This window comes from Heterodontus francisci, chromosome 8 (genome assembly GCF_036365525.1).
Source record: "Heterodontus francisci isolate sHetFra1 chromosome 8, sHetFra1.hap1, whole genome shotgun sequence".
Lineage (NCBI taxonomy): Eukaryota > Metazoa > Chordata > Chondrichthyes > Heterodontiformes > Heterodontidae > Heterodontus > Heterodontus francisci.
In genome coordinates, this window is record NC_090378.1 from 17,735,720 (window position 1) to 17,748,535 (window position 12,816).

At 44.5% G+C, this 12,816-nt stretch overlaps 1 protein-coding gene across 2 annotated transcripts in view; it reads left to right on the plus strand.

The window, feature by feature from the left end:
* Positions 1-2,958: 2,958 nt before the first annotated feature.
* The window catches only part of LOC137372668 (endophilin-B1-like), a 41,715-nt gene continuing 31,857 nt past the window's right edge, over positions 2,959-12,816 (plus strand). For both annotated transcript variants that reach the window (XM_068036710.1, XM_068036711.1), the window contains exon 1: positions 2,959-3,079. In XM_068036710.1, coding sequence (XP_067892811.1) covers positions 3,017-3,079 — 63 coding nt within the window. In that variant the 5' untranslated portion in view covers positions 2,959-3,016. The remainder of the gene's footprint in view (positions 3,080-12,816) is intronic.

The window sequence follows — 12,816 nt, forward strand, 5'->3', positions numbered from 1 at the left end:
ACCATTGACCAGAAACTGAACTGGTCCAGCTACATAAATGCTGTGGCTACAAGAGCAGATCAGAGGCTGGGAATTCTGCAGTGAGTAACTCATCCCCTGTCTCCTCATAGTCTGTCCATCATCTACAAGACACAAGTCACGAGTGTGATGAAATACTCTCCACTTGCCTGGATGAGTGCAGCTCCTACAACACTCAGGAAAGTCGACACCATCCAGGACAAAGCAGTCACATTGGCACCACATTCACTACCTTCAACATTCACTCTGTTCACCGCTGACGTAGTGGCAGCAGTGTGTACCATATACAAGATGCACTACAGCAACGCACCAAGGCTCCTTTGACAGCACCTTCCAAACCTGCGAACTCTACCACCTAGAAGGACAAGGGCAGCAGATGCATGGAAACACCACCCACCTGCAAGTTCCCCTCCATACCACACACCATCCTGGCTTGGAACTATATCGCCGTTCCTTCACAGTCGCTGGGTCAAAATCCTGGAACTCCCATCCTAACAGCACTGTGGGTGTACCTACCTCACATGAACTGCAGCGGTTCAAGAAGGCATCTCACCACCACCTTCTCAAGGGCAATTAGGGATGGGCAATAAATGCAAGCCTATCCAGCGATGCCCACATCCCAGAAAGAAATAAAAAAATTGCCCGATCTTTGCCCACTCACTGAACCTATCTATATACCTTTGTAGCCTCCCTATGTCCTCTTCACAACTTATTTTCCTACCTATCTGTGTCATCAGCAAATTTTGGAATTCTACTTTGTATTCAATAATTCAAGTCATTCATATATAGCAAAAAAAGCAGTGGTCCTTGCACGGACCCTTGGGGAACACCACTGTCAACCATCCTCCAGTCTGAAAAACAACCATTTACCACAACTTGCTGCATTCTGTTCTTAAGCCAATTTTTTATCCAGTTGGACACTGACCTTCCTATTCCATGAGCCTCAATTTTGTTAACCAGCCTTCTATGCGATACTTTATCAAGTGCTTTCTTAAAATCCATATAGACAACATCCACGGTATTCTCTTCTTCTCTGTTACATTATCAAAATATGCAACTAGATTAGTGAAGCATGATCTGCCTTTTCCAAATCCGTGCTGGCTCTCCAAGTGCCTGTTGATTTTTTTCCCCCACATTTGCCACTCACTATTCCTCTGGCACTTCCTTCATCTCTAACCAAGATTATGGAAAGCCCTTCCACTATCTCCACCCCACTTCCCTTAGCAACCTGGACTTGACTAATGAAATGCACTCCTGTCCAATCTCCCACATTCTACCCTCCATAAACTTGAGGTCATCCAAAACTCTGCTGCCCGTATCCTAACTTATATTGTGCCAGTCATTTGCAGTGCTCGCTGACCTACATTGGCTCCCGGTTAAGCTACGCACCAATTTTAAAATTTGAATAGAAACCTAATATAAAAGCAATGAAGCTCAAAGTAAGCTCGAGGAACAGCACCTCATCTTTCGACTGGGCACTTCACAGCCTTCTGGACTCAACAGGGTGGACATTGAAAGAATGTTTCCCCTTGTGTGAAAGACTAAAATTAGTGGGACAGTTTAAAAATAAGATGAGGAGACTTTTTTTTCTCTCTGAAGTTCGTGAGTCTCTCTTCCCCGCAAAGCGGTGGAGACATCATTGAACGTTTTTAAGGCAGAGGTAGACAAATTCTTGACAAACAAGGGAGTCAAAGGGTTTCAGCGGTAGACAGGAAAGTGGAGTTGCATCCCAAACAGATCAGCCATAGTCTTATAAAATGGCGGAGCAGGCTCCAAGGGCGAATGACCTACTCCTACTCCATATTTCCAGCTGCCGCTTGTCCTCAGTACCTTGCTCTATGGCAGCGAGGCCTGGACAACGTATGTCAGCCGAGAGCGACGTCTCAAGTCATTCCATCTTCGCTGCCTCCGGAGAATCCTTGGCATCAGGTGGCAGGACCGTATCTCCAACACAGAAGTCCTCGAGGCGGCCAACATCCCCAGCTTATACACACTACTGAGTCAGCGGCGCTTGAGATGGCTTGGCCATGTGAGCCGCACGGAAGATGGCAGGATCCCCAAAGACACATTGTACCGGCCGTCCATGTCTCCACTTTAAAAACGTCTGCAAATGCGACATGAAATCCTGTGACATTGATCACAAGTCGTGGGAGTCAGTTGCCAGCGATCGCCAGAGCTGGCGGGCAGCCATAAAGGCGGGGCTAAAGTGTGGCGAGTCGAAGAGACTTAGCAGTTGGCAGGAAAAAAGACAGAAGCGCAAGGAGAGAGCCAACTGTGTAACAGCCCCGACAAACAAATTTTTCTGCAGCACCTGTGGAAGAGTCTGTCACTCTAATATTGCCCTTTATAGCCACTCCAGGCGCTGCTCCACAAACCACTGACCACCTCCAGTGCTCTCTCGAGACAAGGAGGCCAAAGAAGAAGATTCCGTATTTCCAGCTGCCGCTTGTTTGACTGGCATGCTAATTGATTTGCGAGTCTGGGCCCTGATCGGTTGTGCCGGCGTGCATGTCCAGCCACTGATTGGTTGTACCAGTGTTTTTTTTCATTCATGGTATGTGGGCATCGCTGGCAATGCCAGCATTTATTGCCCATTCCTAATTGTTCTTGAGTCCAGATGTTGATTGGCCGTGCCAATGTGGGAGTCTGGACTCTGGTTGGTTGCCACTGTGTGTGCGTCCGGGCGCTGATTGGTTGTACCTGTGTGCGAGTTTGGGCGCTGATTAAATACACTGCAGTGAGTGTCCGGGCGCTGATTGGTTGCGCTGGTGTAGGACTCCGGGCGCTGATTGGTTACGATGGTGAGGGGGGCCGGGCGCTGATTGGTTACGATGGTGCGAGTCGGGGTGCTGATTGGTTACGATGCGGAGTGGACCCGGGTGCTGATTGGTTACGATGGTATGTGGTCTGGGCGCTGATTGGCTGTGTGTTAGAAGGGCGGGGCTGAGTCGGCTGGGCTCGAACTGCTGCCGCTGCTTCCAATATCGGTTGCGTCGCAATGGACTTCAACGTGAAGAAACTGGCGGCCGATGCTGGCACATTCCTCAGTCGCGCCGTTCAGGTAAAAGCGCGGCGGTGACTTTACAAGTGACGTCTTTGGGACCGGGAACAAGCCCGGACCAGCGGGTCGATGATAACCGGTGACCCCAGCAGGCAGAGTCAAGGGGGCGAGAGGCTTGACAGGCCCAGGGCGGCAGGAAGCCAGAGCCCAGGGCCTCTTACTCCCGGATCATTGCCTGTGAAGTGGGAAATAATAATAAAAAGGCCCCATTGAGCATGTCGGTACTAGGCGGCGCCCAGAGCTCAGCAGCCTGGGGTGGGGTGTGGTAGAGCCTGCTCAATCTGCCATGGGGATTCCCTTTTCCAGTTCCTGGGGTTGTGGAAATGAGGCAATCTTTACAACACCAGATTACTTTCACTTCGAAGACAGGCAACTGTATTTGAGACAGTAAAAAAAATCCCCACACACTGGAGGCACTTCAAATACAAAACAGAAATAGCTGTTATGTCGGGAAGGACAGGTTCAGGGATGTAGTCACTTTGTCAGACCTCTGAAGAAGCATCCACACCTGAAACATTCACCTGTCTTTTCTTTTTGTCTTTTCATAATGGTTAGTGAGTTCCTATTTCCAGCATTTTGAACTTGTAGTTTTCCAGTATTTATAGTTTTTATCCTTTTAAATTTTCTTCAGGGTGCAGTTGGATGTCATTATGGGAGAGTTTTGACACTTGAGTTTTTGATGGACTGAATGACCTTTTCTCATCCTGGACTACTTCTCATTTAAAACTCATGCCTCTAAATTGCTTGTCAAAAGCAGGGGCTTTTGTGTGTCTAATGATAGCGAAAGTGCACACTCACACCAAAGTTGCTGGTTAATACACAGCAGGTCTGTCAGCATTTCTAAAGAAGAGGAAGCATTTCCAGAATTCAGTTGTATTATTGCAAAGAATCTCCATTTAAAAAAAAAAAGTGAAGATGATACATTTGCATCAGTAGGGATTATAGCACATGATTGTAGCTTAATATGTTACATTGTGTAGGATGTACCCGTTGGGGTAGAAATTAACCTGGGCCCATATTTGGGTGAGAGCTGCTGCTCTGAGCCAGTCTGAAAGATCTGAAATGGGACCTCAGGCCTCATCTAAATATTCAGGGCAAAGTACTGACCTGTGCTTCCGCAGGCAGCTCACCCATCTCCAGATCGAATTTTGAGCCCTTTGCCTTGTCGACAGCCCCCCTCGAGTAAGTTCCCAGAATGGTTTAGAGCAGGGATCTGCGGGAACAGGACTGTAAATTTGAGAGGAGCATTGCTGCTCCTGGCTGCACAAAAAGGTTATTTGTTTTAAAAAGTCAAATAAACCTATGATTGGTGGTCATTGAAGAAATCTGGGTAGGCAGGTCTGATACCTGCACTGTTCATCAGTTACTAATTTTGTAAAGGATTTGTTTAATAGTTTTATGTCTCCTAATTAATACCTTCAGGGTGTCTAAATGTCAGTTTTAGGCAGCTGCCTCGGACCCGAACAAAAATGAGCCCCTCAGATTTTGCACTGAAACACTGTCTGTGCTAATGGGGGCGGGTCATCCTGTTGGTAAATTAGTATGTTTTACATCTGAGAAACTGGTGCAGTGCAAATCCATCTCTCTCCCATCACCTGTACAAAATTAAATTACTGGAAAGCGGGCTTAGATGTGAGATTCGTTTTGATCTGCTTTCACATGTAGTTGGCTCCTGAACTTCATAAAATCACAAATAGAACATTTGCCAAATTTTCTACTGGCTTTGTGAAAGGGTACTGTTATAGTAGCTCTTTGAATAAAAAATGACATGCATTTATATAGCGCCTTTCATGACCACCAGATGTTTCAAAGTGTTTTACAGCCAATGAAGTACTTTTTGAAGTGTCGTCACTTATAATCTAGGAAATGCGGTAGCCAGTTTGCGCACAGTAAACGCTCTCAAACAGCAATGCGGTAATGACCAGGTAGTTTGTTTTAGCGATGTTGACTGAGGGATAAATATTGGCCAGGACACTAGGGATCACTCCCCTGCTCCTCTTTGAAATAGTGCCATGGGATCGTTTATGCCCAGCTAAGGGAGCAGATGGGGTCTCCGTTTAACATTTCATCCAAAAGACAGTACCTCCAATAGTGCAGCACTCCCTCAGTACTGCACAGGAGTATCAGCCTTGATTTTTCTGCTTAAGTCCTGGAAGTTAGACTTGAACGCATAAACCTCTGACTCAGAAGCGAAAGTGTTACCAACTAAGCCAAGACTGTCGCACACTAATTAGAAAAGTTAAATCCAGAACATTTATTTAAAACTTATCCTGAGAATAGACACGTTCAGGCTAGTTAAAAGTAAATGCAAGAATGGTATCAGGAAATTTTTCAGAGAGTAATCAACATTTGGAGTAGACTTTGGAGTACAGAAGCGAGGGCAGAAACCTCGATGCATAGTTTGTGATTGAGTAGGTGGGGGATGTCTGTAGGTTTACTGTATTGCTACCTTCATTTGTATCTGTGTGAAGATCTTGGAAATGGTGCAATACCTCCAGCTGGCTGTTTTGCAGTAAATAGTGTGATATGTATGCAAATTAGATTGTCAGTCGGAGGTGTCTCCCCTCCTCTCAAAAGTGATAACTTGTGTACAGTTGTGTGGCTTTTCGGAGTCATTGGGTACCTCACTTAAGTGGGCTTCCTTCTTGAAACTAGACAATGAAAATCAGAAATATAAACAGAAAATGCTGGTAATACTCAGCAGTTCTGGCAGCATCTGTGGTGAGAGAAACAGTTAACGTTTCATACCTGAAATGTTAACTGTTTCTCTCTCCACAGATGCTGCCAGACCTGCTAAGTATTTCTACCACTTCATGTTTTCATTTCAGATTTCCAGCATCTGCAGTGTCTTGATCTTATTTGGGTGAAAATGAGTAGGTTTGTCGACCATCACAGATGAGTTTGATTGTTTCCTTAACTGATGCGCTCTCACTTTTTTGCAAGGTATGTTAAAGTCAAGGGAAGGAGTCTGCTGTTTTTGTTAAGTGCACCTTAGGAGGGGAGGATCTTTAAACACGTAGGTTAACACAACATTCACTGCTAGCTGCATAAAGATAAATGCAGGACAATCAGAATGAGTGATGCATAGCCTTCACCTGGAATTGAGGAACTACTAGGTGTGCGAAGGACCCTCAGATACTCATGACCTGCAATGTCCAAACCACCTCAGATGATGGGAAATAAACCAAACCCTCATTCCCTGTGGTCCAACTGAACTTTGTAGGCCACAGTTTAATAGCTTCAAGCCTTATACTTGTTCCCAGTGTATGTTCAGCCAACAACAAAGTATCCCCATTGCTCCCCAATCATCCCTAGAGAATAAAGATAATTCCCAGCTTTTTTTTCTACCACAAACCATGTTAAATTCCCATCCCCTCACCACCAACAAGTACCTCATGGATTTCTTTGTCACTAAGAATAAGACCACTGTTCAACTGCCTCTGCTCTTTCCCAACCAAGCCAGTCATCCCCAACAGCCTTCCCCTGCCTTAGCCAGGAATCAGCACCCCTCTTCCATATCTCCCATTGCCCCCTCTGAATTATTCTTGTTCATGAGATCCTCCTCCTGCTCCCTTGACTACATACCAACTAAACTGATGACTACCCAACTTCCCTTCCTGGCCCCGGCAAGCTCATTGTAAATCGCTTCCCCTCTTTCAAAACTATTGTCATCACTCCACTCATCACTGCCACCTCAGTAACTGGCTGTGCATTATTCCACCTCATCGACCATGACCTTTTTGCATCCTTTGACATGTTCGAACACACTGTCTTCTTGCAATGCCTCTTCAATGTTGTGCTGCTCAATATTGTTTGGTTCTACTCTCAGGTATACATTTATCAACAGAATATCTCCAGCAATGGTTTCCCTTCCTGCCCCTGAAATATTACTTTCAAAGCCTATCAGGATCTCCATCCTTGATCGCCACCTCTTCCTCATCTACCTGCAGCCCCTTCCCAGCCTCCTCCACAGATTGGGTCAGCCTCCTCCACAGATTGGGTCAGCCTCCTCCACATATTGGGTCAGCCTCCACACGCATCCTGCAAATGCCCAGTATTACCTCTCCACCATCTCTCTTAATTTCTCCCCTACCTCTGTGTCGTGAGACTGGTGTTCCATCCTGTCCTGATGAGTCACAATTCCCTTCAGCTAAATATTGATAAGTAAATACAGGCAGGACCAAAACCATTGTCTTCAGTCTCTACCACAAGCTCCATACCCTTGCCATCAATCCCATTCATCTCCCGAGCAACTGCCTCAGGCTGTACCAGACTGTTCGCAATCTTGGCATCCTATTCATCCCTGAGCTCAGTTTCTGACCCTGTATTCTATCCATCACAAAGACTGTCTACTTCCACCTCAGCCTCTGACTAATCGCTGTTGAAACACTGATCCATTTTTTGCCACCTCCAGACTCAACTATTCCTGTCCAGTCTCGATCCTCAGTCCTCCATAAACCTCTGCTTATCCAGAACTCTGCTTCTCTCACCCTGCCCCACATAAGCCCTGCTCACCTGTGTTGGCTCTTGGTCCTCCAATGCTTCAAATTTAAAATTCACATTCTTATTGTTTAATCCCTTTGTGGTTTTGACCCTCCTCTAGCCCTACACAACGCCTACCCCAAATTCTCTGTTCCCTGGTCTCTTGTGCACGTCCTCCCTCCACCATGGCAGCTGAGCATTGAGCCACCTTGTACCCACACACTGGAATTCCTTCCCTAAATTCCCACTGTCTTTCCGCCTCCTGCTCTTTCTTTAATACGCGCTAAAAACTGCCTGTCACCCCCTCCTCAAACCTCCTTTGAGTTGGCATGTTTTTCTTGCCCTTCTCTGTAGCGCCTCGGGGTGTGGTCTATGTTTATAAATGCAAGGTGTTGCACCATGGCATTCTGCGAGCAGCATGTATTAAAATGCATAATAACTTCATAAGGCAAGACATGTTTTGAAAATTTAATATCAATAAAATAAGATGGCTCTCAGAATTAGGAACAGAAAATATGCTGTCCTATCTAACTTGTTGACTCATAGAATTAACTGCTGTTTTTTCTTTTGAAATGCTGATGGAGCAGCTGTATATTTCTAGCATTTTCTGATTTTATTTCAGATTGTCAGAACGCACTTTTCTCTCTGCTTGTTGGTTGTTAAGCGTGCTTCTGCTTGGTTATGTTGGTTCAATTTTTAACAAGCTCTGTTGAAATTGTAGGGTGTGGTGAGCTTTGCACTTGTGGTTTATGACACAATCTAAATTTTTGTGTTTGCTTTGCATTCATGGTTGAAACCAGACATCTGTTAATTCTCTGTATACTGCATCTAATGTTCAAGCTTCAGTGTGTCATTCATTCTTTAACCTATCCAAGTTATGCTGTTAACACAAGGGAAGCTTGACCAGGGTTATCAGCTTGTTCAGTTTGTGGCATTTTTCTTAGATCCTGCGCAGTTCCCCAGAATGTGTCCAGGCAACTTACTCCCACTTTTTGTCCAAAGTCACTGCTGTCAGTGGAAGGTTCTGTATGTGATTTTTAATGATTTATTTCCCCAGATGGCCTATTTTGTGTGCAACATGGAAGCAAATAGGTTTCTAACCATGCTGCTGAGTGGTACATTGCGTTAAGCTGCATAATTGGACTGAGTAGCTATTTATGTAATACATTTTACTGTTGTGGCATGATATGAATATTTTAGCTCATTTTTCCTCTTTGCTATAGCAGCTTCCCGTGGAACTAAATATTTGGTGAGAAGAATATCAGTTAGTCCTACACACTCAAACTGAGTCTTGGAGTTTTGCTACTGTGCGATTAATCAAAGGACTTGGGCACATGGCAACAGAGTCCAGTGAGAGTATGTTGAACTATGGAATGTAATCATCATCCCATCACTGCTAAAATGCTATTCTCAGTGTAACAGTCTACTGTCTACAGTCAAGCTGTGATTCTGCAATTTTTAAATCTAGCAGACAGGCTTGAAATGCAGCAATATCCTTTCCTTGTTGAATCAACATATTAATTTAAAGTTGAGAGTACCTTGGTGGCTAATGTGAATCTGAGTCTTTACCTTTGAAAATACTTTGACGGGGAATTTTATGCTCTTCCCCCAGGGCGGGTTTGAAGGCGAGGAGAGCATAAAATTGGGAGGGATGGTGGCAGGGGGTTTCCCGTCTCTGTCAAAATTTAGTCCGGAGCAGGAATTCGGCCCCTATTAAGGGCCTCTTCCGATCGCAGCCACAATTAACCATGCAACAGACGACCCAGTCCCCACCCGGGAAGCACGGCATAGAAAACCGTGCGGGCTGCTTCCAGGTCCATTGGTGGCGGTGGGGGAGGGGGGGGTCATTTCAAGGCACAGTGCCTGAACAAGGGACCTGGCACGGGAAGGGAGGAGGCCCACTGAGAGCCACCCCTGCCCATGCTGCCAACCCATCCCGCCTGAGGCCTGGTTCCAGCGACGCTCCTCAGCCTCTGGTAGTTGCTCCTCCAACAGCAGCCACAATCTCTGCGGTGGCGCTGCAGTTGCCGGCCTCTGATTGACTGGCTGCTCTCCAACGACGGGACTTCTGGTGATGGGTTCTTTGATCCTGTCGAAGACCTGCTGCTGTCCACTTAAGTGCCTGATTGGTACTAGATTCAGTGAGCCTTCCGGAGACGAGGCGATGCGGGGATCTCCGCGCCGCTTTTTCCAGACATCGAGACTTCTCCCACCAGGATAAAATTCCCCCCTTTATGTGGAACTGCTTGATTTTCTGTGAATAAAGGGAAAAGTGCAATTTTTCTGATGAAAGGTCATGGACCTGAAGCATTATCTCTGTTTCTCTCTCCACAGATGCTGCCTGACCTCCTGACTATTTCCAACGTTTTCTGTTTTTATCTAGATTTTCAGCCTCCACAGAATTTTGAATTTCTTTAGGGAGAATTTTTCTTTTTGTGTAACTATCTACTTGCCTTCCATGCTCATTCGATATACCCTTTTTTCTACCTATCTTACACTTTTTTTTGTCCTTTGACTCACTATATTTTCCCCTCCTTTTTAAATTCAGTTACATTTCCCAGGGCTGGGTTCCCAGTTGTGATGTGAAGGGTGAGGGAATTCTGACCTGGTAATTTTTGGCAGAGCAAAATGATTTGGATTTGGCAAAGGAGAGAAACTAACATAGAACCTTGGTGTGTGGCTGCGTCTGGTGGGGGGGTGGGGGGGGTGATGGGGGCAAGGAAATATGGGTTTGGCTAAATGAGTGATAGGAGGCTATGCAAGAGATTTTATTTGAAAATCACGCCCAAAAATTAAATAAATTAAAATAAGAAGCTAGGTTAAGAGAAATGGGATCGATGAACTGAGTAAAATCTTGGAAGAAGTTCTGAAATTGCTTGGGCTCTAATTGATCTTTTGATTTTCAATTTGGATAACATCGACTAAACTGTTTTGGTGAAAAGGCCCCACAGTGTCATATTTTAGCATGAATTGTGTATGATGATACAAATTGCTATTGCTCTTGTGAAATCATTCGCAGATGGGTAGTTTTCATAGTAGTTGAGGATACACAACCTATTACAGTTTATACTTAAATAGCTGCTTAGCCCAGATGTCTCTTCAGCAGAAAAATACTTCAGATCACAGACAGCCTTCGAACAATATCTCTATTCAGTTAGCAGCGGCTGTCTCCTAATTTCACCAGTCAGTAAATCACAAGATATATGGGCAAGCTGTACTGTTAACTCTTTCGCCTAACAAGGTAATTCTGCTCAAATACTCCAGGGTACATATGTGAACATGAGAGACAATAGAAACATAAAATTAAATTAGAATATGAGACATCCTATCATTAAAAAGTTATATAATCTTCTGGTACAGTGACTGAATGTTTCAGAAACATGGGTTGCTACCACTATTTATCCTCTCCACCAAATGATGTCTTTTTCTACATGTACTTGGAACCTTAATTTTTGTTGGCCTTCACTTTCTTCACCCATTTATTTTTCTACTTACTACTTTCTGCCAGTATTTCTGCCCTATTTTGTAACTTCTGTGTCACTTATTCCTGCCAATTGTTCTGTCCTAGTGGTATAGATAGACTTTTTGGTATTTTACTGATGTAGCATTTACTCTGCTCAGATGAGATTGTTGCAAAAGAATTTAATGGCAACAGGATATGAGATTAACACTGACATCCAGCATTGGGCTTTCAAATATCTATGGGCAGGAAACCTCGAGCATCCTTGAAATCCATTACATTATATCAGTGTTGAGTCATTAATGGTTCTCTATTGAGTTTACCATGGTGGCAAATGTTATCATCACAATAGGCCATTACGATAATAACTGACCTGCCAACTTTCCTGGTGTGACATACAGGAAGTGCACGTTAGACTAGAGATGAAAATTGCCTTCTGACATAGTTATTTGCAATTTTAAAATGCATTATGCTTTCAAACCTCTTTACCCTCCCTCCCATTTGCCGTTATTTTTCCTTTCTGGAGTTTCTCAGTATGTCAAATCACAGCAACAAAGAAGGATTTATACAGAATGTAGTTCACGTCAGTCTTGTTCTGGTGAAAGTAATAGGTATAAAATGTTGACAAACTTTAAAGTGTTTATTTTTCAAAGGAAAGGCAGTGTTTTTCTGTAATTGCTACATCTGGGTATGCAGAATTTTATGATCAGTTTTATTTTCATAGCCATAATGGAGGGAAAGGAGAAAAGATTGTTTCTATGTCTGATGATGCTCACTAGCCTATTTAAAAATTGCTTTTTCTTATATTCATTCATGGGATGTGGGCTTCGCTGGCAAGTCCAGTATTTATTGCCCATCCCATGCTTTGGATGTTTGCTATCAGCTGGAAGTTTTAGCAAGTTAGATGAATTCTGTGGACCTTAAATTGATGATTCTGTGAATTTTGACAAGGTTTTTTTTATTAAGCCTTGTTGCATAATGCTGATATTAGTGTTAAGTATTGTTTTGATCCAATGACCTTCATGCATCTGTCGCCTGTGTGCAGATTCATGACTAGGGGCTCCTAGGTTCACAGCCCTTACCCGGTCGCCAATTCTCCATCGCCATAAATTTTTTAACGTGGGAACCTTGGGGTGCTGTCATTGTCCACACGATCTTGATGGGTTGGTGGTCATATTTCAGTGATGTGCTGAAGCATGATGACCCAGACCACCTTGCCTTTGCAGCCGCCTTCCACCTTTGCAGCCCATGAGACACACCGTCTTCCTTCATCTGTTGTGCCATTGAGGACTTTTTCAAGCCGCCTTCAAAACCTGGACCCGGGTCAAGCAAGGCTGTGTGATAGCCCCCATGCTATTTACAATCCACCTGACAGTGTCTTTTCACCTCATCAAAGATCAGCTGCCTTCTGGTGTGAGTATTAAATACTGCCTAGATGGAAAGTTCTTTAACCTCAGTCGCTTCCATGCCAAAACTAAACTGACCCCAATAGACAGACATGATCTACAGTTTACGGATGACTGCAGTGTCGTTGCCTGCTCTGCGTCAGATTTGCAAGCCACTCTCAATCTCTTCAATTCAGCAAACAAGAGACTCTGCCTGTCCTTGAGTGTTGCCAAAACAAAACTCAAATACCAACCCACACACCTAGTCAAATATTCCACCTCCCATATATGTTGAAGGAGAGACTCTGGACGATATTGAGCACTTCCTATACCTTGGCAGCCATCTCTCTCAAAACGCCACCATTGACGAGGAGATCCAACACTGGATCAGCTGTGCCAACTCAGCCTTT